This window comes from Panthera tigris, chromosome B3 (assembly GCF_018350195.1).
Source record: "Panthera tigris isolate Pti1 chromosome B3, P.tigris_Pti1_mat1.1, whole genome shotgun sequence".
NCBI classification, from domain to species: Eukaryota; Metazoa; Chordata; class Mammalia; order Carnivora; family Felidae; genus Panthera; species Panthera tigris.
Genome location: NC_056665.1, coordinates 7179487 through 7206222, shown reverse-complemented (window position 1 = coordinate 7206222; position 26736 = coordinate 7179487). Strand labels below are relative to the sequence as shown.

At 44.5% G+C, this 26736-nt stretch overlaps 1 protein-coding gene across 15 annotated transcripts in view; it reads right to left on the bottom strand.

Annotated features, from left to right (window-relative positions):
* The window catches only part of DET1 (DET1 partner of COP1 E3 ubiquitin ligase), a 93670-nt gene that overhangs the window by 37632 nt on the left and 29302 nt on the right, over positions 1-26736 (bottom strand). For 11 of the 15 annotated variants that reach the window (XR_006218378.1, XR_006218381.1, XR_006218382.1 and 8 more), the window contains exons 5-9: positions 25555-25702; positions 20729-20768; positions 13470-14562; positions 10233-10420; positions 1165-1356 (exon numbers count right to left, since the gene is read on the bottom strand). Coding sequence is in view for 8 of the 15 variants with exons in the window: in XM_042988098.1 (XP_042844032.1) it covers positions 1165-1356; positions 10233-10420; positions 13470-14555 (1466 nt within the window). In the remaining 7 variants the exon portion in view is untranslated. Of the gene's footprint in view, positions 1-1164; positions 1357-10232; positions 10421-13469; positions 14563-20448; positions 20551-20728; positions 20769-25554; positions 25703-26736 lie in introns of those variants that run through there. The other 4 variants (XM_042988100.1, XM_042988099.1, XM_042988102.1 and 1 more) reach the window with 3 other exon arrangements.

Sequence of the window (26736 nt, the reverse complement as noted above, 5' to 3'; positions counted from 1 at the left end):
TGTGAAAACTAGGTATTGGGTGGTCTTAATAAATTTTTGATAATTTTCTCAAGACAGAATAATGGTACTGAGGTTGTATTTTTGTAAGTCTTTCTCTTTTAGACATTACTAAAATATATATGAGCAAAATGCTATGAAATCTGGGATTTGCTTCATCATATCAAGAGTGGCATTTGGGGCGAGGGGGAGTGGTGGTGGTGGAAAGACAAAGCAACACTGACCATGGGATGGGATGGCAACTGTTAAGACTGGGTGGTGGGCAAAAAAAAAAAAAAACAAAAAGACTGGGTGGTGGGTGCATGCAGGTTCATTACACTCTTCCGCTTTTATGTTTAAAACGTTCTGCAATTAAAAAAAAAAGGTTAACTGTTTTTTGGAAACTGACTGAAATTTCCCAAAGGAAACGCCATGAATGGTGATTAATCGTACAGCATATGTTACACAGGCCTCTTTAATACACAATGAAGCCGGACTGTGAAATACCAGCTACCACTGTTTCTATGTTTCTACGTGAAAAAGAGCTTCCACTCTCCAGCCCAGGGTTCCAGAACATACCTCCCCCGAAATAACCTCACGGGTGGCGGTGGTGCCCAATCCTCTCCCTAGTACCCAATACATCACACAGAACAACACAAGCTCCCAACGGAGAGAAGGGGGGGGGGGGGGGGTTCTGTGAAGAGGACATTTGTGAGGGAGGGACTGCCTGTAAGAGGTCAGTCTCAAGTTTCTAGCAACAATACAGTATCAACATTCCAGAATTTCTTCAAGTGAGGAAGTCGGAGTTTCTCCAAAACCTGCCTGTTCCCCAAACTGTCTCTGCTGGCTTTTCTACTAGATAACATGGGAGATAAAATGATTTGAGTGAAATAAATTTAGAAAGTCTCAACCTACTGCTATTATGAAATGGCATGTGGTTTTATACCCTGGATACCTTCAAAAGGGAACAAAAACTCATCTGAATTGGATGTTTTCAGGAGAAGCAAAGGGCAGAACTACTGAGACTAGTACGTACATGATCAAAAGCACTCACCACATTACAGAAACAGCCTGTCCCTCCAACTGAAGCCATGAGTACAAGCGGACATAGTCACAGTGAAATGATGTCCAAGAAGAAGAGAGAGAGGGCGGGCCACCCGTAGCCCTGAGGCTACAGTGATGGTGTACCTGATAGGGTGATCTCCACAAGTCTTGGGTCGCTCCATGACGGACACCCACTTGTCGTCGTAGCTGAAGAGAGACAAATCAAGGTAGGGGCTACCGCTGTAAGACTGGGCACTGATGGGGAGCTGCCCCAGCAGCCGGCGTACTGCCTCCGTGTGCCCTCCGTACTTGGCGTTTACGATAGTGTCTTTAAACCTAAAATAAAGCACCAGTGAGGAAGGCTGTGTTAGTGGACACACCAAGCTGCCTTGGATTTTAAGCTGATAAAACATGTCTAAAAACAACTCATTCTGTACACAGAAATCTAGGTAATGCAGGAAGTCAGAGCTCTTACACATCCCCAGTCGGCCGGGCTACAAATATTCTCAGAAACAGAAAAAAATTCGCAATAGGAACATTAAATTACATTAGAAGAGTTAACAAAGACTTTCCAAACAAGTTTAAAAGGAGTGTGACTACTCTGTGACAGCACTTCCATTCAATTCTACTTCCCCCAAATAATAGCCTAGGTTTGCATCAAGAGTTCTAGAGAGCAAAGAACCCTGTAGAACAGAGCGGCCTCTCTGTGACTCTCCGTGGGATCAGTTATAAGCCAACCTTCCATCAAAACTCTGGGGGGGGCCAGGTGGCTCAGTCAGTTAAGCAGCCGACTTCAGCTCAGGTCATGATCTCTCGGTCTGTGAGTTCGAGCCCCATGTCGAGCTCTGTGCTGACAGCTCAGAGCCTGGAGCCTGCTTCCCATTCCGTGTCTCCCTCTCTCTCTGCCCCTGCCCTGCTTGCTCTCTGTCTCTCTCTCTCAAAAATAATAAACATTAAAGCAAAACAAAAAAAACCTTGGACGAACTACTCGTTCTGTGTTCAAAGTTTACAAGCTAGCTACCTGTGCTCCTGCAGAAACACCAGCGTCTGAAGAACTGTAACGCGGACACAGTCGCACATCTCACTTTTTTTAAATAACAACAACCATGGGGCAATTTCTCACACTTGTAATGAATACCAAATTTAATACCCTTTGACCAAGCATTTCTCTTCTTGTGGAGATTTACCCTAAGGAAGCAATCCCATACTTAGAAAAATCTCTCTGCCCCTTTAATAAAGCATTGCTGATGACAGCAATAAACTGACAGAAAATTAAGAACCTAATGGAAAACCGTAATTTTCAAAGACTGCATAGTAACAGTGGAAACATTTATCATAATGGTAAGTAAAAGAAACAGGCTACGCTCTGTCTACACAGTATGATTAAAAAAAAAAAAAAAAAAAAAAAAAAAAACAGAGAAAAAAATTAGTCCTAAAAATCAGACTGGTGGTGGGGGTGCCTGGGTGGCTCAGTCGGTTAAGTATCCGACTTCGGCTCAGGTCATGATCTCATGGGTCGAGCCCCGTGTCGGGCTCTGTGCTGACAGCTCAGAGCCTGGAGCCTGCTTCGGATTTTGTGTCTCCCTCTCTGTCTGCCCTTCTCCCACCCACCTTCTGTCTCTCTATCGAAAATAAACATTAAAATAAAAATCAGACTGGTAGAAGTATGTCAAAATAATTGTGCCTGTGTAATCACATTTTGTTTTTATTCTTTTTCACTTTCCTACAGTTTCTTAGAAAGAATGTCAACCATCAGTATGTATTTCTTTAATCTCTACATCAAAGTATATCATATGGTTTAAAATACAAAGGGAAAATAATTTAGTCCAGGGACAAAATATGACATCTCATCCCTGAAATTAATGGCATGAAAACCAAATAAAACAAATTTAAAAACTTAAACGTTCCTGACTTTGAGGAGACCAGAAAGATTGATGAGATGGGTTCTGTATTTTGTCTTCACCATTAACCTGTGATTCTAGATGCACATTAACACCTCGTTTATGAGCCTAGCTATCAATACTGCTTTTCCGTTACTCTTCCCGTCAGTAATTTTCACCACCTCAGTGTAAGTCATAAAATTAAGTCTTGGCCAAAGAGAACTTATTTCTTTCCTTTTGAAGGAGCAGGAATCATCGTTTTCAGCTCCTTGTCAGCCAAGATCCAGCATGACCTCTCACAACCCGCACCATGGCCTTGCCTGGCTCACTGGCTCCCAGTGACGGTGAAAGCAGTGCTTTTCCAGCGGCACCACCACCTCCACTCGCCACACTCCCCACGGACAGAAAGATGAAGCCGTCATCCCTGTGACAACTTGCAGCGTTTAAATCCTGGCTCACCGTCACTCTGTCCAGTTATGCCTCTCTCAGTTCGTGGGGATTTCCAAATTCGTAGAGATGATCCTTCCAGCACCATGGCCCCCTGATTCCTGAACCTCCTCTCTGCCTCAGCCCTCATTCCGAGGTACTATATCCTCAGTCTCACCATTACCCATGACTGCGACCTCTCTGTAACATCAGGGTGAGGTACCACTCTCTCCAGCCTCCTCCTCTCCTATCTTTCCAGCCCATTCCCTCTACTCCCTGGATCTACAGTCCACTGATTCTACCAGTTTTGTGTTTTTTTTATGTTTATTTATTTTTGAGACAGAGAAAGACAGAGCATGAACGGGGTAGGGTCAGAGAGAGGGAGACACAGAATCTGAAACAGGCTCCAGGCTCTGAGCTGTCAGCACAGAGCCCGACACGGGGCTCGAACTCACAGACCGCGAGATCGTGACCTGAGCCGAAGTCGGCCGCTTAACCGACTGAGCCACCCAGGCGCCCCTGATTCTACCAGTTTTTGTCACCCTACACCTTGATCATATCCTGTGTCCTCTCTCTTTCCTCAGGCCATGCTTCAGTTCCACACTTAATCCACTGCACTCATCCTCCACAACTCTGCCTTCTCTTGCTTGGTGGCACTTCCCTGGAAAACCTACAGCCCTAGTTAAGCTCAACTCTGCCCGTTCCATGCCTGTATCTGCTCGGTGTTCTCCACAGCTGGAGGGAAACATACAACGCTCGCTTAAATGTATAACCATGAACGTCGTGGGGCCCTCCTGCTGCAGGCACTCAGGCTGCAGTCCCCGGTCCAGCCAGCCCTCCCACTCCCTCTGATGCCTATTTCGTACCTCCACCAGGCCCACCCTCACCGAATGGCATCTCCTGCTTTGTTCCGACAAATAGAAGCAAGGAGAAGAGAACGGTGTGAGGCCCCCATCGGCGATCTGCACTATACTACTGTCTGTGCTGCGGTGTGAGACCAATCTCCCCGCTTGGGCACTAGGTCCCATCGCCTCTCATATGCGACATCAATTCTTCCCCACCTTTTCCTAAACCGTGAGCTCCCCCCCAGCTACACAGCCTCATCTGCACACAAACACGCCATTTCCCCCCCTCTCAGTCACAAAATAATAAAAGCACCACCACTCACCCTCTCCAGTGCAGGCACCATCTTCCAGCCCTCCCTGACAACAAAACTCTCAGAACACTTCTTACGGTACTGTCTCCAAGCCTTCTCTTCCCACTCTTCCTTAAACCCACCCCAGAGAGGCTTTCCCCACCATCCCACTGAAGCCACTCTCATGGAGCTCACCGATGACCTCCATGCTGCTAACTCCAGTAGCTGATTTATCTCTCAGGAGAGACAGACCTGCCCTGGCAGAAGCATCTGACACTTCTTCCTGAGAAACTACCAGACCTCTCCACTTACAGAACCTCCAACCTTCTCCCCTGAACCTCACCCACAGCTTCACCATCACAGTTTGAGAGTAACTCTCTTTTGCAAGACAAAAACGTTAACAATCGTCTTTGACTTTGCTCTTTCCACAGCCCAAACCCCATCCTCCACTAATCTTCAGGGTTCTATTTTCAAAATACGTTGAGCACACAATTACAGCTGACCCATGAACATCACAGGGTCAGGAGTACCAACCTCTCCCACAGTCAGAACTCTGCATGCAACTTTTGACTCCTCAAAAACTTAATAGCCTACCGCAGACTGGAAGCCTTACCAGCAGAAAACAAACAGGAGATTAACACATATTTTGTATGTTACACGTGTTATAAACTGTATTCTTACAATAAAATAAGCTAGAGAAAAGAAAATGTTATTAAGAAAATAAATCATGAGGAAAATACATTTACAGTTCTGTATTTACTGTAAACAGTCCACATGTAAGTGGACGCATGCAGTTCAAACCCATGTTGTTCAAGGGTTAACTGTTCCCACCCTGATCCAAGCCAATGTTATTCAATCAACAGATAATTACCAACAGCCTAGTATACGCCAGGCATGCTTCTAGGTGCGTAAATATATAAATATATATTCCCTGTGGCAGGAAACATATTTAGCGAATCCTTGCACCAGTCTCCTAACTGGTGTCCTTGCTTCTACCCCACCCTCCTACAGTCCATTGCCAACACAGCAGCCAGAGTGACCCTGGTAAAATAACAAGTGAGAATGTGTCACTCCTCTGCTCAAATGCTACACAATCTCATCTACAGTTACAGCCAAAGCCTCAGAACAGCCTCAGGTGTCTGGCCCCACCTCTGACCACGTCTCCAACTACTGGGCTTCTTCTCACCCCAGCCCAGCCACTCTGGCCTTCCCGGTGTTCCTCAAATGCATGAGACCCACCTCAGGACCTTCAGAACTATACTACCTTTTTTGGGGATAATGTGCCCCCCAGTATCCACATGGCCTGCTCCCTGACCTCCTTCAAAAACTCTGCTCAGCTATCACCCTCGTGAGGCCCACAATGACAAGTCTACTGGAACAGAGCTAACAATCTCTTCTTGATCCACTCAAACCCACCAGACCTCCTAACAATTACAATCTTGCCCTGGACACTTGCCTCTTGGAACCCTCCACCCTCCTGCCTCCAGCTGGCCCACCTGGTGTTCTGCCACCCCCAGAACTTCCCTTTTACCATCATCTTCAGAGTGCTCTTTGCTTCTCTCTGGTTTCAGACTATTTCCTGTACCATACTTTTTTGTTTTATGTGGAAAACACATCTTCCAAAAGCTTCCTTAGAAAAGGTACATGAGAAGTAATTTTTCAAGAACTTACATGTCTGAAAAAAAATCTTTGTTCCACCCTACTGGATAGAAAATTCTAGACTCGGTATCATTTTTTTCCACAGACTTCTGAAGGCATGATTTTAATGGCTTCAAGCTTTCGGTGTTATTATTGATAAACGCAATACCATTCTAACTTATTTTTTAACATGTGAAATGTATGTTCTTTCTGAAAGTTTTTACAATTTTCTCTTTGGCCTCAATGTTCCAAATTTTCATGATGGTATGCCTCCATACAGGTCTTTTTTCCATTGGGTACTTGGTGGAGCTGGTGATACACTAATAAAGACTTAAGAAGTATTTATCTGGGGAAAGAAGCCATGATTTGCAGCGCTTGCCAATTTCTGTGCTGTAAATCCTACTGCTGTGGTCAGTTTCAAGGTACCAACGTGACATCGCTGAATGTGGCATTGTCGAAAGATGAGCAGCAGCAGATTTTCAGTACAGAGTGTATATATATATATATATATATAGAGAGAGAGAGAGAGAGAGAGAGAGAGAGAGAGAGAATATACAGTATTTTCACCACACAGAGGAGATAGACACAAATACACTCAAGACCATAAATAATAGTAAAATAGTGAGGAAATAACTAATTTTTAATAATCACCACGTTTAGCAATAGCTTGCAAAAAATTCCTGCCGTGTTTAACAACTGGCCCTCGTGAGCCAGTACAAGCCAGCCCCAGCACATCACTGAAAGGTCCTGCCAACCTGGGAGTTGGGAAACTGTCTTCACTACTGGGAAACTGTCTTACACTATTTCCTCTCTTCATTTTCTCCACCCACCCTCTGCAAATAACCAGATGTTGGGCCTCCTGGGCAAATTCTGTAATTCCTTTTCATCGTTTCTCTCCCATTTTCCTACTTTTATCTGTTTATTCTCCTCTCTCAACTATACCTAACAAAGTTTAAATTTCTGTTTTAGGAATGTTTCCTTTTTTATAGCTTCAATGATTTCAGTGATTGCAATACTGCTCCTTTATTCTTTACTGTTTTATTTTGGTCTAAAGATTTTCCTTAAGTGACTCATGATCCTCAGTGTTCCCCTCCTTTTTTTCTTTTTTTTTTTTTTTAATGTTTTTTTATTTATTGAGAGAAAGAGAGACAGAACATAAATGAGAGAGGGGCACAGCAAGAGAAGGAGACGCAGAATCCAAAGCAGACTCCAGGCTCTGAGCTGTCAGCACAGAGCCCAACATGGGGCTCAAACTCACGAACTGTGAGATCATGACCTGAGCCGAAGTCCAGTGCTTAACCTACTAAGCCACCCAGGCGCCCCACCTCCTGTTTTTCTTGAACATTTGCTCTAACCTATAATGGATCCACTTTCACTTATTTTTTACCAAAAGATTACTGGAGACTGTAAAATTGAGCATTTAGAGTCATGTGTTCACAAAAATGAAAAATAATTCCAATTTATATACACATTGTACTTTCAATGCAGCAAAGCATGATAAGATGGCTAACAAAATATATTAGGATCTATTAGGAATATATATTAGGATCTATTAGGATACAATTCATATAAAGTGTTATATTAGGATACAAATACGAATTTGAAGACAAGAAGAAACAATGTGAAATTTCAAACAGTATGGGAATAACTTGCTCTCTACTTTTTATATCAAATCCTAACACCAAATTACTATTGCAACTAGGTTTCCCTGGCTATGTTCAAAAGTGTTACGTTATACACCATAAACGTATACGATGTTATATGCTAATTGTATCTCAACGAAGATGGGGGAAAAAAGCTTATAATATTTTTAAAAACGAATATTTAATATACACTGAAAATTGCATCTTCTGCAATTATTCAAATTTAATAGCAAAAAAATGTTAAGATCAACTTAAAAATTAATATGTAAGGACATCTACAGTTGTTCAAAATCTTTTGGTGGTATGATCCAACATTTTGAGAATCACAAAGCTAGAACACCACCTTTCTCTTCAAACTTTATTTCTCCCGGGACTTCTTAAAATTTCACTTAATTCCAGATGCATTCTGAAATAATTAAAAAAAAAAACAAACAAAACATAGCTTCCTCTAATTAGTGGGTGACTTCATTCACTCAACAAATACCTAATGAGCTTCTCCCACATGAAAGACACTGGCCTAGGTGCTATGGATATGGCAGTGAATGAAACAGACAAAAATCCCTGCCCTCATGGGAGTTTACCTTCTTTCTAGTGACTTCTTTTGATGTTTTCACTCAGCCAGCTGTACCCAGCTTTGTAATTAGTTGATAATGATCTGCCTAATTTTAAAGTTAATTTTAAAAGAAGGAAATTTGTTCCAAAAAGAAAAAAGCACAATCTGAGCCACATTCTGTCTCCAAATATCCTTCCATAACTGAACAGAAATGCTTAGAAGGCAGAAAATTTGTGTGAACCAGAGAAAAAGGAAAAGGCAAGTTAGCTGTCTGAAAACCAATACCCATTTCTAGTTGATTACTATCCTTTTATATAAAGATGATGCCACTGCATTAATGTACCTACTCTGCTCCTTTTTCCTAGTGGCAGTAATGCTTATTCTGATTCTTCTGTTCACTCCAGTGTGATCTATCTTGAAACCTAAAGCAGATCTTTTCCCTAACTGGCTAAGGTTGGGGGAGCAATTTAAAGTGACATCCAATGAGGCACTGACTAGAGTAGGATTCAGCTTGGGCCCTTGGCCCAGAGTAACCATTCATTTCACAATAATGTTGTACTCAGATAATTATACCGGAAGCTCTGGTTCAGAGAAAACCCTGTCTGATGATGGGGGGGGGGGGGTATTAATTTAGGGTGACCTAGGTGTTTGTAAATGTCAGTATCTGAAGGTCTCTTCTTTGGGTTGGTCAGTTTCCCTAGTGAAAAATCTCTAATCTCCTGCATGAGGAGTATAAGCCTGTCTGTCATATCTTACCTTTCAGTTTGTTGGCTTTCATTCAATTCTTGTTTTTAGCATGACAATCTCATCCCTACTCTCAGCTATGCCTCATGAACATGAAACCAGGGCCTACATGGTTCAGTTTCTCAGGAGACTGAACCTCCAGCCTTCTGCGGAGGTGGAGAAGACACAGTCAGTTGGCTAAGTAGGCTTAGAGAAAGGGGCTAAAGGGCCTGATTGCTCCTTTTTTTTTTTTTTTTTTTTTTTTTTTTAAGTTTACTTATTTATTTTGAGGGAGAGAGAGCACACACAAGCAGGTGAGGGGCAGAGAAACAAGGAAAGAGAATCCCAAGCAGGCTCCACACTGTCAGCACAGAGCCCAACGTGGGGCTCAATCTCATGCACCGTGAGATCATGACCTGAGCCTAAACCAAGAGTAGGACGCTTACCCGACTGAGCCACCAGGAGCCCTCTGATTGCTCCTTGCAAGAACTTCACCCAATCCTCTGAGTTTAAGCCCACATTACAGATATCTTCAGAGGTACCCAGGGCCTCCAATTCTCTGACCCTTTCCAGAGTTCTCTGGTGCAAGGCAACTTGTTTCTTGATGGCTAAGCTCTGCAGTCTTGTTTCTGTTCTCTGAAGTGTGTCAAGTCAGTTACCACTCATCAGTTAGCTTCTCAGCTCCCAACACTGATTCCTATCCCATCGCCAATCATCTCCTGCCTCTAATGTCTCTCCTTTCCCATTCTCTTTGTTTTTGTTAAAGTTACACCTTTTACTTCTTTTTGTCACTTTAATAGGATTTGGGGATGAAGCAGAGATAAATGCATGTGTTCAACACATCGTATCCTGTTTAACCAGAAGTTTTAAAATTATTTCCTTAAGTCGTATCACTCCACAAATACTTAAATGCAATACATATAATAAACGTATTCATGAGAACACAGCAATAAATAGTAAAGACACAGTCTCTATCTTTCCGTAGCTCACATACAGTCTGGGAGGAATCACGGACAGTGTACTAGTAATTCCACAGGTGCTGGGAGACAGAAAGGAAAAGGTCAGGGTGACCCAAGGGTTTACCACAGGCAGACCTAACCAAACCAAGGTGGGCGGAGAGAATACAGGAAGAGTTTTTTGGAGGAAGCAACTACTGGCCTAACACCAGTGAATTGTCTAGAGAGATTAAGCCTGTTAAGCCTGAAAGAGCTTACCGGCGCTGGATCTGCCTTGCAAAATTGTTGCTAGAAGCTGAGCAGGGAAATTGGACTTCACTGTGCAGGGTGGCGTTACGGAAGAGGTCACAGAAGTTCTCAAAGAGCTCTAAAAGCTCATCGGATGTATTCTCAAACACAGCAATCACCTCTGTTGTCACCATATTGTACACCACAAAGAAAGATGCCTGCAGAAGAACAGAGAGAGCTTTGAGACAGCAGGTATGAGGCCATGCCTTGGAAACTTCTCACTTGGCTGAAAATTCAAACTACCCAAGGAAAACAAGCGAACCCTTCCACTCCTGCACTAGCACAACAACGTGGTTGCATGTGGTTCTGGGAAAGGAGGAGGCCTCGGTGGACTTGATCAGTCCAGGGCCATCAGTCATGGCCAGTGTCGTGGGATTTACCACTGGATCTACTGCTAGAATTACTGAGCTGGCCCGCGTATGTGTGTAGAAAGGTTTTCAATCTTTCATTTAAGACTGCAAATTCAACATTTTTCCTTCCTAGTAATTATTCCTGACTTGCTCTCCAACCCACCCTGAAATAAAAAGCACTTTTTTAAAATGCCAGATTTAATTCTCCCTCCTGCTGAGAAAGTAATTGGTAGCCTGTAGCTGCCTGTTGGCAAATTATTTTCTCTTGTATACGTACAGTTGAAAGTTCAATTCAGGGGCATTTATTTTCCCTCTTAAGATTTCTAACATGCAGAGAGACACCTTAAGTACACTGTGTCCTAAAACTGCCCAGGCAAGTTGTCACCAAGCAGGGAACTGCCACTGAACAAATGGAAAATCAGAGTCGCGTTTTCCGTTTCTTCCTTCACAAATGTTCTTTCAGCCAAGAGCATTTGTAAGACACATTTGAGATCTGTAGCAATTAAGATCAGAGGGGACATCTGAAAAGCATTCAAATGCCACAGGTGGCAGGGTTACTGCTTTCTCTGAATGGGCCTCTGGAGGACAGGCCCTCTTCCTTTAAACAACCAGTGCTCTCTGCTCTGCCTAACAAGGAAGCTCCAGGAATCCCTGGGTTTTGTCACAATGAATGTGGCAGTGTGAATCAATCTGCAGGCTTCCAACAGGACTCTAGAAGTTTTCAGAACATTAGGATTAGTACTCCCCCTCCTATGACTGACTTGAAGTCTCCATCACCAATTCCTGGAGCCACGTGGCCCACCTGTTTTACTAGTCATTAGTCCTTCCAGAGCTTTCATTACATGACTTTTTCGGTCACCTGGAAATTAAATACGGCTGTAAATTAAAGAGGTTGGAGAGTAACCTGAGAATAATACCCATAATATTAGCAAGGCTTTGTGTGTACATGTGCCTTTTACTCATTAACTTTATTGAAACCTATCAAATTAAACTGGGGAAGGAGGTGGGAGGACAACTAGGGCAAATTGGGTTTAAAGTTACAACCTCTGTCAGCAAAACACCGAGCTCCAGTACTGATTCTAGCTACAATTTCTTACAGCTACCGGAAATAAGTAGGTCATGTTTTTTAGCAAAGGGAAGAAGGATAATCTCAAATGCAGCTACCACAGATGACTTAGTCCTTCCAAAAGAAAAAGGTAATTATAGCTCAAACCTAAATAAAAGATTGAGTCATGTCCTTTCTATATACGTGGACAACATTTGGATCATTTCAGGACTTCACCAGGATCCATCACAATTATATGAATATAAAATTACAGGGGCGCCTGGGTGGCGCAGTCGGTTAAGCATCCGACTTCAGCCAGGTCACGATCTCGCGGTCTGTGAGTTCGAGCCCCGCGTCAGGCTCTGGGCTGATGGCTCGGAGCCTGGAGCCTGTTTCCGATTCTGTGTCTCCCTCTCTCTCTGCCCCTCCCCCGTTCATGCTCTGTCTCGCTCTGTCCCAAAAATAAATAAAAAACGTTGAAAAAAAAAAAATTTTTTAAAAATTAAAAAAAAAAAAATTACACAAACCTTTACTAGGCTTGCCTCCAGGGCAGACTGGGAAATACAAGACAGAAGGGTACAGAAGTCAAGGGCTTCACTACCAACCCCCGATGACACATAAGATACACTAGATGCTCCTTCGTGATGGCTCAATGGGTGACTTCATCATTAATAGGGAAGAAGAAGAATCCAGAAAAAGTAACATCCAACCGTTATTACTCACCGCTCCCCCTCCCCGCCACCTTGAAGAATACACAGGCTATGATTCAGAAGAAAAATACTGGAAAACATTTTACCACGGATGCCTGGTAAGGTCTCAGGAAACAATGCCCTATACAGTCTCTCCTATGACAGAAGCAACTGCAAGTCAGTGGGAGATACCAGACTCAGCCCCCTTTGTGGTTTACTGGTTTGCTCTCTATTCTCAATTCCCAAACTCCTATCTAAGGAGAGATTCTGGAAATAGAACAGAGGGGCAAAGGTATAGAAAGGTAGGTATCTTACTTGATCAACACTAAAGTGGAGAGCCTCTCAAAGAGAAATGCCCAAAATACCCTGAATTTCAACATGGTGTTTCAACCCAAGAGTCTGACAGGTTTCTGTGCCCTTAACACCATTTTATTCCCATCTGAGAAATAGCTATCTCCCCTAAAGAGATCTTTTATCCAAAGTGAAAAACCCTAATACTTGAAGTCCTGATGATTCACTTGGGGGATAAGACACTCTGGCTTCCTTTTAATCTTTTCACTGCCCTACAATCTATGCATGGGCAAGGTCAGAGTAAAGTCATAAAACTAACTGCCAGATGAGCTTACCTATTAGTTACCTTCTAAAGGCTTTATGAAGAAGTATATTGACATTAACCATCTGGGCAAGAAAGAGAGGCTAAATTTTTAGAAAATGTTTCTGGTATGGTGGGCTCATTCTCATTCCTAGAACTAAAGCAGTCAGACCACTAATCACAGCCTCACAAAATCAAGGCAGGATTATCCACAGGCAGTCCAAACTTCAACCCTGTAGCATCTGGGCTTCTATCTCAGGGGTACTGAAAATGCTCTGCAGAAGAATCAAGGTAATAATGACAGAGTTGACTATCCACATGCCAATGGCTTGAGATTTAGCTTCCGTTTGTCCAAATGAATACACGTGGCCAGAGAAAAGTGGAGTTGTTTTGAGTTTGAGGCCTAGGAAAACCAAAACTCAAGACTACATGAAATGCCAATGTCGGAGAGGCTGGCTATAGGCAAAGACAGAAATGTTCCCATCTTCCCAAGGGGATGGGAGAAGCAAAGAGCAGGAGAGCACCGCATACCTGTGATGGATCCGTGACCCGCAGGGTGACCACGTCCTCACTAGTGTACTTGATAAACAGGTGGTTTTCGTCCAGAAGCTGCATCTTCCACATGCGCAGCTGGCGCAGCTGGTCAAAGTACTGGAAGAAGCGCCTCTTGGCCATCGCACTCCCGTCCTGCTCCGCCCGGCGCCACAAGTACACCAGCAGCCGGTGTTTGAGGGAGTTGATGAAGGGATCTCGGAAAGGACTGGCCATGCCCGTCTGGCTGTCCCGCTGCACCTCAGGGAAGACAGCTGACACGGTGAGGAGGTCATCCTCATAGCAGAAGCGGCCGATGGTCCTCACGTCGATGAAAGTGCCTTCAGGGGTCACCTGGAAGACGTGGATGGTCTGCTGCTGCACTGACAAGATGGCCAGGATGTTTTTGTACAGGTACAGCCCTTGGTTGTGCGACAGGACCACTTTATCACACTTGAAGGTGCGCGTATCACACAGGCGGCCGGTGTGAAGGTCAATGATGTGGAGGGAATAGTCCTCCAGAGGGGACCGGGGGTTGGGGGTCACGGACTCACTGTTGCGGTACACCTCGTAAAAAGGAGGATGCGGCTCATCCGGGAGGTAGGCAGCTGAGCCCACGATGACACAGCGACAGTCGTCAGTGAAGAGGCTGCACTCCCGGTTCAGGTGCTCACCGTTGGCGGCCACGTTGGTGATGTGCAGCAGGACGAAGAAGCGTTCAAAGAGCCGGCCGCGGATGCTGACCGACCGCTGGTCATTGCCGTTGGACAGGATCTCCCCCTCATAGCCCTGCAGTAGGTCCTCGGCTGCCTGGCAGCCCTGGTACTCATAGATCTCGAGGGACGTCTGGTCTGAAGAGAAAGCAATAAAGTAGCGTCCATCAGGTGAGAATTTACGCAAGAAACAAGGAGGCTTTTCAACATTGACGACCGTGAAGTTGGGGAAGACATTCTGGTGGAATACTCGGACCTGATGCCAGTGGGTGCCTGCCTTGCCCGAGCTGATCCGTCGGCGTTCCAGGCGGTGAATGACATTTTGGTTCTGGATCCTTCGAGGTTTGATGGTGGAAACATGATGATCCATCATCACATCTCTGCACGGAAAAGTGAAGAAGTCACGAAAACAAAACAAAATTGGCCGAAATACAAATATAGAAAGGTATAGAAAGGTATAGAAAGTACAGAAGTATAGGAAGTCAAAGCTTTTCCTCCTTATGCCCTGGACCCAGGAACTCCCAAGATGACAGTGATCAGCACTTCTCCTTCTCAGATTAGGGTCAGAAAGTGGTCCCAACATTTCTGAGTCTAAAAACAGGTTTGAGGGAAGGACCTGATTCACTAGGAACACCTGCAAAGCACGCTTAGATGTTGGGAATATTCAAGAGAATAAACCTAGAACTACATCAGAGTTGTTCAGTGTTAACAGCCACATTCAGTGCACATTCATTAAAGAAATCTATTTACTGGGCTGTTAAGATGTCCATACTACCCAAAGCAATGTATAAACACAATGCATCCCTATCAAAATCCCAATGGCGTTTTTTGCAAAAATAGAAAAATTCATCCTAAAATGCACAAGTGATCTCAAGGCACCCCAAGCAGCCAAAACAATTTTGTGAAAGAACAAAGTTGGAAGACTCAGACTTCCTGATTTCAAAACATATTACAAGGCCAAAGTAATTTTTTTTTTAAGTGTGGTACCAGCATAAAGACAGACAAATACACCAATGGAATACAATAGAGAATCCGAAAGCAAACCCTCACAGATGTAAACTCAAGATTCAGAAGTTCCCAAGCGTGATAAACACAAAGAAATCTATGCCCAGACCCATCACAGTCAAACTTAAAAACGGAAACACAAAGTAGAAATCTTGCAAGCAACCAGATAAATGATATATTGTCCGGAGGGGAACAAGGCAATCATCTGTGGATTCCTTGGGAAACTGTGGAAGCCGGAAGGAAGCAGAAAGTTTCTGAAGCGCTGAGCTGCCTCTGTGTCACCATTCAAATCTCAGCTAAAAGAGCAACTTCTCGGATTCTCCCTACCTTCCCATCCACACCAACTGTCATTTCACCCTATTTTGTTTTCTTCAGCCCTTCTCACTTTTTAAATTATCTTGTTTACCTTTTTAGTATCTGTCACCACACACAAGACCCCAGGTACCCTGCCCAATTCCTTGCTGAATCCCCACCACCACCTGGGGCAGAACCCGAGGCACAGCAAGTGCTCACAAGTAGGTTAAATGAATGCATGGAACAACATTCAAAATGGGCCCTGCAGGGTAAAGAATTCACAAGGCAAAGTAAAAGAGGAGCGTTCACTTGGATGAAATACACTTGGAAGGAGAGAGGCGTGATACATTTGGGAAGAGAGATTCCAAGTGATTAGAGCCCAGGAAGCACAGAGTGAGTAATAAAAGAGAAGCTTAGAAAAGCAGACTGGAGGCAGACTAGAAAACACTTCACACGTCACGCCAGGCCACACCAATGCCACACCAGCTATTGTGGGTTTTAACCAGGAGTGACTGACCTAATCTATATTTTAGAAATAAAAACATATACACAGTGTGGTATTTATTTATACCCTGCCTCCTTCTAAAAGGGATCTGAAATGCTGTACATAAGCATAGATACTATCTGGTCCAGTGAAAGATGTGCGTATCTCTATGACTGAGCAAACTAAATTTCTCAAACTGTTAGTCACAACTCATTGATGAGGCTTTGAAATAAATTTAGTGGATATACCAGACATTTTAAAAAGTGGAACAAAAACAGAAAACACCGAACTGTACCACATACAGTAAGGGTAAGTACGATTTCATGAAACTTTTGTTTCAATTATACATATGAGTTACACGCACTGGGTGAGGATATAAAATATATTCCCTACTGATCTAGATTACAGCAAGAGAGCGCATAATGCCCTCAGGCCAAATCTAGTCTGCCTGCCTGTCTTTAAGTAAAATTTTATTGGGACACAGCCATACCCATTTATTTACAGGTTACCTATGGCTGCTTTTGTCCTACAGAGGCATAGATGATTAGTTGAGACCAAAGACCACTGGGCCCACAAGACTGAAATACTTACTATCTGACCCCTTGCAGAAAAAGTCTGCCAACCACTGATCTTGGGCACCGGTTCCTCACTGGAGCAACCGGAGCATCTGGAGACAATAACTTGGGAAGGAGGGGTGTTATGAGTGTCCACCAAACAGAAGCCAGGGATGCTGCCAAGTAAACAGGCCGGCCCCCCACACTTGGACCAAGAGGTCAATAGTGCTAAGGATGAGAAACCCTGATCTTCAGAAATATCTGCACGTAAATAACAAGAATGTCTGCGGCAGGACCGTTAGAAATAGCACAAACTGACGACACTCCAAATGCCCAGCAACAGAAGACTAGATAAATTCTTCCAGGCATATTCATGCAGTGGAATCTCATGAAGCAATAAATTAATGCTTAGCTAATTAATGTTAGCTACACATAACAACCTAAAGGAATCTCAGAACACAATGATGAATGAAAACAGCAAGCAGCAGAGCATTTTGTGTGTTTCTCTCCACATAAGCTTCAAACAATTTCTAGTTTAAAAGCCATCAATAGGGGCGCCTGGGTGGCTCAGTTGGTTAAGCGTCCGACTTCAGCTCAGGTCACGATCTCGCGGTCCGTGGGTTCGAGCCCCGCGTCGGGCTCTGGGCTGATGGCTCAGAGTCTGGAGCCTGCTTCCGATTCTGTGTCTCCCTCTCTCTCTGCCCTCCCCCATTCGTGCTCTCTCTCTGTCTCAAAAATAAAATAAACATTAAAAAAAAAATTTAAAGATGGGTATTGAGGAGGGCACCTTTTGGGATGAGCACTGGGTGTTGTATGGAAACCAATTTGACAATAAACTTCATATATTGAAAAAAAAATAAAAATAAAATCTATTTTGTCTGATATAAAAAAAATTTTTTTAATAAATAAATAAATAAAAGCCATCAATAGATATGGAACACAAATATCAAAAGCAAAGGTATTATAAAATTAGAACAGTGGTTACCTGAGAAAAGTAAGAAACTGGATATGGGTTGGGACACACTGGCATCTCCAAGGTTACATTTTTTTCCTAAATCAGCACTCACTGTACTGTCATTCTTTAAAGATTACATATATTCAAAGTATTACCTGTACTCAGAATTTTTAATCAGAAAATAATTGTGAAGAGAAAACTAAGGTAGGACAATAAGACGAAGCCAGACGTACGCAGAAAGGCACACCACACGGACCTGCAGCACTGCCAACCGTCTCATTTGGCCCTGATTTTCTCAGCAGCCAGAGCAAAAAGGAAAACACAATCAGTTACAGAATGTGCACGGCCAATAAGATACAAACTTAATAACAGATGCTTGGAAGAAGCGGTGGGAGTTTAAAAGCAATCTCATAAGTTTTCTCAAAGACCCTTGGCATGATCAAGTGAGCAAAATCCTCCACAGCTGACAACGATACGGTATTAAGTCACACACAGCTACTCCTTGTAACAGTGACGTTATTGATGTGGCTATTCTGATTCAGCCTTAAAAACACAGTATTAAGGTTGAAGCATTTTAAAATACCAAACAGCATACAAAACTGCCTCACTCAATCCCTGCCGAGGGCAAATCTGCCAACCTAAGACTGGGTTGGAGTCAGAGGGAGACCAGACCGGGATGAGAAAGGCAGACGAGGCCCAGGAACAGGTGGAATAGGGACCAGACACCATCTAACAGACGAACTGCTGAGTCGGATAAAGTGCATACTAGAGTTGCTAAGAAAGAGCCACTGATCATATTAAGCAAAACAGATGCTTAATTCTAAGAAAATTGGGATACACTTTGCATAGTCCCATCTGAAATTCTCCGATTTGTCTTTTATATATATATACGTATTTTTTTTTTTTGAGAGACAGAACGAGTGGGGTACAAGCAGAGAGAGAGGGGGACAGAGGATCCAAAGCAGGCTCCATGCTGACAGCAGACAGCCCGATGTGGGGCTTGAACTCATAAACCACGAGATCATGACCTCAGCCCAAGTCAGATGCTTGACTGAGCGACCCAGGCGCCCCTCTCTGATTTGTCTTTTTAAGAGAAAGACACCAGTAACTGGGGTGATGGGTGTGAAGGGGTGGGGTGAGTGGAGCTGACGACCTGTTGGCTTCAGCTCCAAATCGTACAGGAAATCGTCACTGAATTTCCTTCCCTCAGCGTGCGTGCTCTCTCTCTCTCCCTCTCTGTACGTACACACACACACACACACACACACACACAATTTTATATCACACAATTGTGATTTTGAGAGACATGGAGTCTTTCAAGGCTTTTTCAATTTGTTCTCTCACTGTTCTGATTATAAAAGTACACGCTCATAAAAATTCAAACACTATAGAAAAAGTATGTAATGAAAGTCCCCTCAAGTCAGGGTGAGACTTAGGAAAAAAGAGAGGAACTTACGAGTGTCCTAAAATCTGGCCCTCTCCCAGCTCCCTCAGGCCAGTGAATGGCCTAGCAACTCTCCAGCTAGCAGGAACCAGAAACCTGACAGTCTTCCTTGATCCCTCTTTCCCTCAGCCCCCTGATCAGTCACCAAACTCTGGAGATTCTACCCTCTAAAGAGTCCTCTCTAATCTTCCACTTACTCCAATCACAAGCTGCCGGCACCTTCTCCGAACTTTTACACTTTCACGTCTGCGTTACTGCACCAGCTTCCTACCTAAATCCACTCCTTTCAACAGCCAGAGTGACCTTTCCAAAATGCTTTGGTGACCGCGTCCTTTCCCCTGTGGACTAATACAGGTCAGTATCTCCCCACTGCCCTTAAAGAGAAGAATCAAGCCCTCAACATGCCAACCAGATGCTCAAAGGTCTCAGCTCTGCCTCTCCGGCCTCATCTTTTCCCGTTAACTCTAACCATTTATTTTCTTCAAGAGGGACCCTACCTCCTGTCTCGGAAGCTTGGCACCTGCTGTTAACCAAATCTAAAAAAGCTCTCCTCCTCCCTTTGCTGAGTTAACTCCCAATTCAGCCATCAGCCTCATCATCACTTCCTCCGAGGAGTCTTCCTTCGACTCCCCATTAGCTAAAATACTAACTTACTGGCCACACCTCTCCTTCACGGCACTAACCACGCTTGCAACTCTGTCCCTGCATTTTACTCCTATCCGTGGCACTAAGTGGTGGGTGTTCTGCACGCCCATCACACTACGTGACACCTCTCAAGCTTCATCTCCTGCACGTTGGACCGGCCTCACTCCAAGCTCTTTGCCAACTCAGGTATCCACAGGTGCTGTACCCTCTGCCTAGAACGTCTTTCCCCAGGCCCTTGCCATAACTTCTCAAGTTGCAGCCTAACTGCCATCTCCTCCAGGAAGTCTTCCCTGACCATTCTCTCCAACACAGGGCTCCCCGTTTATTTTTTGTCTTCTCCACAGTAACGGCCACGACTTGAATACGCACTTGTACTTGCAGGGTTGTGCGTTTAATAATTTAGTCCCCCCACTAAACGGGACCCCCCGGACAGGAAGCAACCACGTCCACACCGGTCACCGAAGTTTTCTCAGAGCCTAGCGATGGGGCTGGCCCCTCGTGTGCGTTCGGCACGTTTTTTATGGAACGAGAAGAAAGCCTGGCTGGATCGGGCCACTAGCTCGTCGAGTGGCACTAGACCTGTCCTTTTCCTCTGCTGCGTCTCGGCTTCCCCACGGGGGCCGGTGCACCCCCCCCAATTCCTCGTGACAGCTCCCCAAAACGGTAAGGGGATACCGAGGGGCGGGCACACACACCCAAGGGGGCGCCCCCGGAAAGAGAAGCCCGGGGCGGGGCCTCAATGGGAAGAGACGGCTCAGGGAGGGCGGGGGCCGCGGAGCCTCGGCGTCTGGCAGGGAGGGGGCCACCCCGCGGCGGGAAGCCGGGGAGGCCTCGGGAAGGGCCTGACGGGCTTGGGGGCTGGGCCAAGAAAGGAGAGGTCCTCACCTGTACGCTCCGGGTTCAAAGGGCCGGGGAGACGGACCCCCCGGCCTGCTCGGCACGCGCCTCCCCCAGCCCCGCCCCCGCCATGCCTCCGGCTCCGGCGGCTGAGAGTCCCCGCTTCCGCTTGCCGCCGGAAGTGCGGCTCAGCAAGAAGTGGGGAGAGCGCGGCGTCGTCGTCAGCCGGCACCAAGAGAAGATACAGCGCACCCTGGTGCCTGGAGGGGGGATCGAAACCACAGGGGCCCAGTGGCTGTGAAGGAAAAAATTAACAGGGAGCACTAACCTGGTCACGTTGGTGAGCTCTTACGGTGAGGTCTCCGCGCCTGCAGGACACGTTTGCAAAAACATGGGTAAAATTAATGTTTCAGAGGCACCTGGGTGACTCAGTCGGTTAGACGTCCTACTCTTGATTTCGGCTTGGGTCACGATCCCAGGGTTCATGAGTTCGAGCCCTGCATCGGGCTTGGAGCCTGCTTGGGATTCTCTCTCTCTCCCTCTCCCTCTCTCTGCCCCTTCCCTGCTTATTCTCTCTCTCTCTCTCTCTCTCTCTCTCTCTCTCTCTCTCTCTCTCTCAATAAATAAATAAAACTTAAGGGGCACCTGGGTGGCTCAGTCGTTTAAGCGTCCAACTTCGGCTCAGGTCATGATCTCTTGGTTGGAGCCCCGCAAAGGGCTCTATGTTGACAGCTCAGAGCCTGGAGCCTGCCTCGGATTCTCTGTCTCCCTCTCTTGCTGCCCCTCCCCCACTTGCTTGCTCTCTCTCTCTCTCTCTCTCTCTCTCAAAAATAAATAAACATTTAAAAATTCCAAAAAAATAAATAAAACTTTAAAAAAAAATTTTTAATTAATGTTTCGCCTCGTAATTAGATGCACCCATTCATCGGCCAAGAAATGATCTGCTGTGTGTTGTCTCCTCCCTCACAGCGAGCACTTGGACCACTGGACTGTATTCATTTCTGAACACTCTGCCCAAAGCAGTTGCTGGCACAGAGTGGAAGTACAGAGAAGCTTCTTGCACTAACCTAGTCCCATAACCTCTACTTGGACAGTCTGCCCCCAGATTTCCCTCTCTGCCTCCTTTGGATCATTCAGTCCTCTGTGCATGAGTCACCTGATGGCTTCCTGGCTGCTTTCACTCCACTGCCACCCGCTGTTTTCTGTTAGCACTCATCACTGTCTGATATTACCTGATGTGTGTGTGTAAATTTCTTTCCTTGTTCTGTTTCCCTTCCCCCTTCTAGAATGTCAGCTCCATGAGAGCAGGGATTTTGTCTTGTTTTCTGTTCTATCCTCACCTACAGCTGGGTTTAGCGTCTTGTAAGTGCCCAGTAAGGATTCAGCCCACGAATGAAGGGCTCTGCCCACATTGTTCACAGCAATCGTAGGAGGAAGGAACGTTAATTAACCTTTACAGATAAGCACACAGACTCAGGAAGGGTAGGTAGCAGAGAGGAAACAGGCTGGGTTCTCTGTCCAGCCTTGACATTTCCAGACTGTGTTCTCAGGTACTGACTGCACAGTTTTCATTTTCTCTTCTGGGAAAGGAAGAGTTGCCTGCCTACTAAGGTTATTGGAAAGATTAGAGGTGGTATACTTAAAGCGGCCTGCACAGAGCCTGGAATGTGGTAGGTGCTCATTAAAGTATTATTGTAATTACCCAAGATCAACTCCCTTGCCCACCCATGATGCAGTTGAGACCCCAACAGGTACCTGACTTGTACAAGTTCATACAAACACAAGCGGAAGAACTGAGACCGTGACCCAGGATTTCCATCGCCCCTCTCCCCTCTTCCAGGGTTATCTCCTCTAGTACCAAATTCTGACTCTGCCTTTCGGGTTCCTACATGATTTTAAGCAACTCACTCACCTTCTCCAAGTCTGTATTCTTACACCTAAAATTGGGGAGGGGCACCTGGGCGGCCCACTCGGTTAAGCATCCAACTTTGGCTCCAGTCATGATCTCACGGTTTGTGGGTTCGAGCCCTGCATCAGGCTCTGTGCTGACAGCACAGAGCCTGCTTGGGATTCTCTGCCTCTGTCCCTCCCCTACTTGCTCTCGCTCTCCCTCTCTCTCAAAAATAAAATAAACATTAAAAAAACAAAACAAAATAAAATCGGGTAATTATCTGACTTGATTATTAGAGAGATCACATAAGAGAATGTAGTTTAAACTATCCAGTGCTACCCAGATGGAAATGTTTGGGGCCTGCTGCCTCTGTGCTGAGCCTGGTAATTAAAATTAGGAGCTTCCCTGGCAGCAGGTGTTGAAGAATAACTCAAAAGAAGCTTCACACCTCACACCATCTACAAAAACCAATTCCAAATAGACCAAGACTTAAATATAAAGGCCAATCTATGAAACTCTTAGAAGGAAACATATGCATAATTCTTTATGACCTTGGCTTAGGCAACAGTTTCTTAGGTATAACACCAAAAGCACAAGCAACCAAAGGAAAAACATAGATAAATTGAGCTTCATTAAAATTTTAAAATGTTTGTGCTTCAAAAGACACGAGAAAGTGAAAAGACAATCCGCTGAATGGGAGAAAATATTTGCAAATCATATGTCTGATCAGGGTACGGCATCAAAAATATTTCTTAAAAAAACACTTGCCACTCAACAACAAAAAGACAAACCAGTTGAAAAGCAGGCAAAGGATCCAAACAGATATTTCTTCAAAGAAAATATACAAATGGCCAACAAACACATGAAAAGCTGCTCAACGTCATTAGTCATCAGGGAAATACAAATCAAAACCATAGTGAGATACCATTCCTCAGCCATTAGGACAGCTATAATTTTCAAAAAGGAAAATAAATATTAATGAAGATGCAGAAAATGGGAATTCTCTTATACTGCTGGCGGAAATAAATGTTACAGCCATTGTGGAAAATAGTTCAGCAGTTTCTTAAGAACTTAAACACGGAGTTCCTGTATGACCTAGAAATACTTCCTTTAGATATATGATCAAGAGAGATAAAAACATGTCCTTATAAAAACTTGTATACAAATGTTCATAGCAATGTTATTCATGATAGCTACAAAGTGGAAACATCTCAAAGGTCCATGAATGGATGGGTGGATAAACCAAAGGCGGTATATCTATATGATGGAAGATTAGTCATGAAAGGATTGGAGTGCTGATATGTGCTATGACATCAATGGACCTTGAAAATATTATACTAAGTGAAAGAAGCCAGACATAAAAGGCCACATATTGCCTGACTCCACGTATATGAAAAATCCAGAATCCCTGAAAATAGAAAGTAAATTAGTGGTTGCTGGGGGCTGAAGAAAGAGGGGAATATGGGAATTTTGCTGATAAATACTGGGTTTATTTACAGGGTGATGAAAATGTACTGGAATTAGATGGGGGTGTTGGTTGCACATCTCTGTGAGTATACTCAAAACCACTGAATTGTACATTCTTATTTTTTTTTTAACGTTTATTTATTTTTGAGACAGAGAGAGACAGAGCATGAATGGGGGAGGGCCAGAGAGAGAGGGAGACACAGATTCTGAAACAGGCTCCAGGCTCTGAGCAGTCAGCACAGAGCCCGATGCGGGGCTTGAACTCACGGACTGCGAGATCATGACCTGAGCCAAAGTCGGACGCTTAACCGACTGAGCCACCCAGGCGCCCCTACATTCTTATTTTTTTATGTTTATTTATATTTGAGAGAGGGAGAGACAGAGCATGAGTAGGGGAGGGGCAGAGAGAGAGAGGCAGACACAGAATCCAAAACAGGCTCCGGGGTCTGAGCTGTCAGCACAGAGCTGAACGCAGGGCTCAAACCCACAAACCGTGAGATCATCACCTGGGGCTGAAGTCAGACATTTAACCGACTGAGCCACCCAGTCGCCCTTGAACTGTACATTTTTAAATGGTGAATTCTATGGCATGCACATTATATCTCAAGTTGAAAAACAAGTGGGAGGAGCTCTAACCTTCAGGTCGTCCCCAGCTCCGTGCCTGGGGTGGTCTGTAGAGACAGCTGTGAGTGGGCTGCAGGCCTTCCCCTTCTCTATTCAGCCCCTCTTCAGGGGTCAGCCCAACCTCCCCCCCCCCACCGCCCCTCCACAGCCCTCCCTATCCATTCCCGCCCACCATGGAGAAGGCAGGACTTTCTGGAGCTCCTCTTATTTCTTCCAGGAAAGCCTTCCCTGTGGGACAGAGTTTAGACCAAAAGCATTCTTGGACATTGAGTTCATCACAGTTTTCCCTCCACTTTTGTATATGTTGGAAATTTCCCATAACAACAGCAACAGCAGAGAGTAAAAGTCCCCTCCACCCTGTCTGGCATCCAGGCAGCCTGTGTCTCTCTTCACTGATAAGCTTACTCTCAGGCTTTGCCTACATGAAGACAGAGCAATAGAAGGAATTCCCTTCCCCTGGAATGTGGACTCCTAGTGCCCTGTCCCTAACATAACACTGCATAGGGACAACAGGACAATAGGGCCTTGCCTTCTTTTCTCTGCTGACCTCTGGCATATAAGTTTTCCCCAAGAGAAAAAGGGGGTGTTAGGTTGCAGTGAAACTGGTTTCATTTGACCTCCAGTACTTCCTACTTACTCACTTAACCTATCTGCACCTCAGTTTTCCCATCTGTAAAATGGGGATAGTAATTGTAGTACCTATATTATAAGGTCAGCAGGAAATAAAATTAAGTATTGCATTTAAAGCTCTCAACACTCTGCCTGGCACATCTTCCATGACTTTTAGTGGTGTTACATCCAGATAAACCCATCATGAGTTGAAAATATAAGTTGAGGGTAACCTGGGTGTCTTGGTCAGTTAAGCATCTGACTCTTGATTTTGGCTTGGGTCGTGATCTCATGGTTCGTGAGATCGAGCCCCACATCAGGCTCTGTGCTGGGAGTATGGAGCCTGCTTGGGACTCTCTGTCTCCCAATCTCTCTCTTTCTCTCTCTCTCTCTCTCTCTCTCTCAAAATAAATTTAAAAAAAGATAATATGATAAGTCAAAAATGCACTGGACAGCATAGCTTAGCCTTGCCTACTTTACACGTGCTCAGAACACTTACATTAGCCTACAGCTGGGTAAGATCATCTAACACAAAGCCTACTTTATAATAAAGTGTTGACTACCTCATGTCATTTGTTGAACACTGTGCTAAAAGTCAAAAACAGAATAATGGTCATTTGGGCACAGAATGGTTGTCAGAATATCGGTTGTTCACCCTCATGGTCCCATGGCTAAGCACCACCAGAGAGCATCGTATGGCATGGCGCTGACCTGGGAAAAAACAAGAAGTTAGAATCGGACGTGTGCTTTCTACCGAATGCATATTGCCTTCCCGCTGTCGTAAAGCTGAAAAATCTTGAGCCCAACCATAGTAAGTCGGGACCATCTGCATTTAGTCTCCATCAGTGTTAACGTGGTAATTTGGCTCTCACCATGCTGGGCCACCTTGTCTTGGAACCTTGCAAATTTTCATCATCAGTGAGGCTGTAAGGCCCTTGAAGATAAAGATTGTTTCCTACTTCCATGTGCCTACCCCAGGCTGACCGCTCTAATTTCTCTGTGAGTATCGGCTTCATCCTGCAATCCCGCCACTGGCTTGTTGTGTGGCTTTGGCAAGTCATTTCTCTCTGCCTGCTTTCCCATCCGTGAAATGGGTATACTGGGGGGTTTGGATGTGGGAAAGCCATTGTGTTTGTAAAAGAGACTTAATGTTTACATGAATTTATAAATTCAACCAATAATATACAAATGCATTTGTGCACAACTTGTAATTACAAAAATAATACACAAACACAATTCTCTGGTAAAAGTCTGGCAAATGATGTCAGAAGAGAGTAAAAACTGGAACTCGCCTTCACATCCTCAGTCCCACCCCTTCCACCTCGTAATTACACATCTATCCTTCTAGGCCTTTCTATGCATTATTGGTACAAATGTATGAACAATCAGAGATCTATAAATAGGATTTCGCTTCACTTTTTTCTTTAAACACGAATGGATATTGCCTTGCGTATCGTTTTGCAACTTGCCTTTTGCATTTGTCAGTAATATTTTTGAGATTGTTCTAGGTCAGCACCTAGAGATCTAACTCTTTCCACACTATGAACGCCCTTCATTTAACTATATTCTTATTTATGGGCATTTAGGGTTCTTTCAATTTTCACCTATATAAGCTGCCTCAATGAATAATCTTTTATCTATACCTTAGGGCACAAGCATAAACATACAAGACATATATTAAACAGTAGAATTACTAGGTCAAAAGTTAGCATATCTTTTTTTTTTTTTTTGAGAAAAACAGAGAG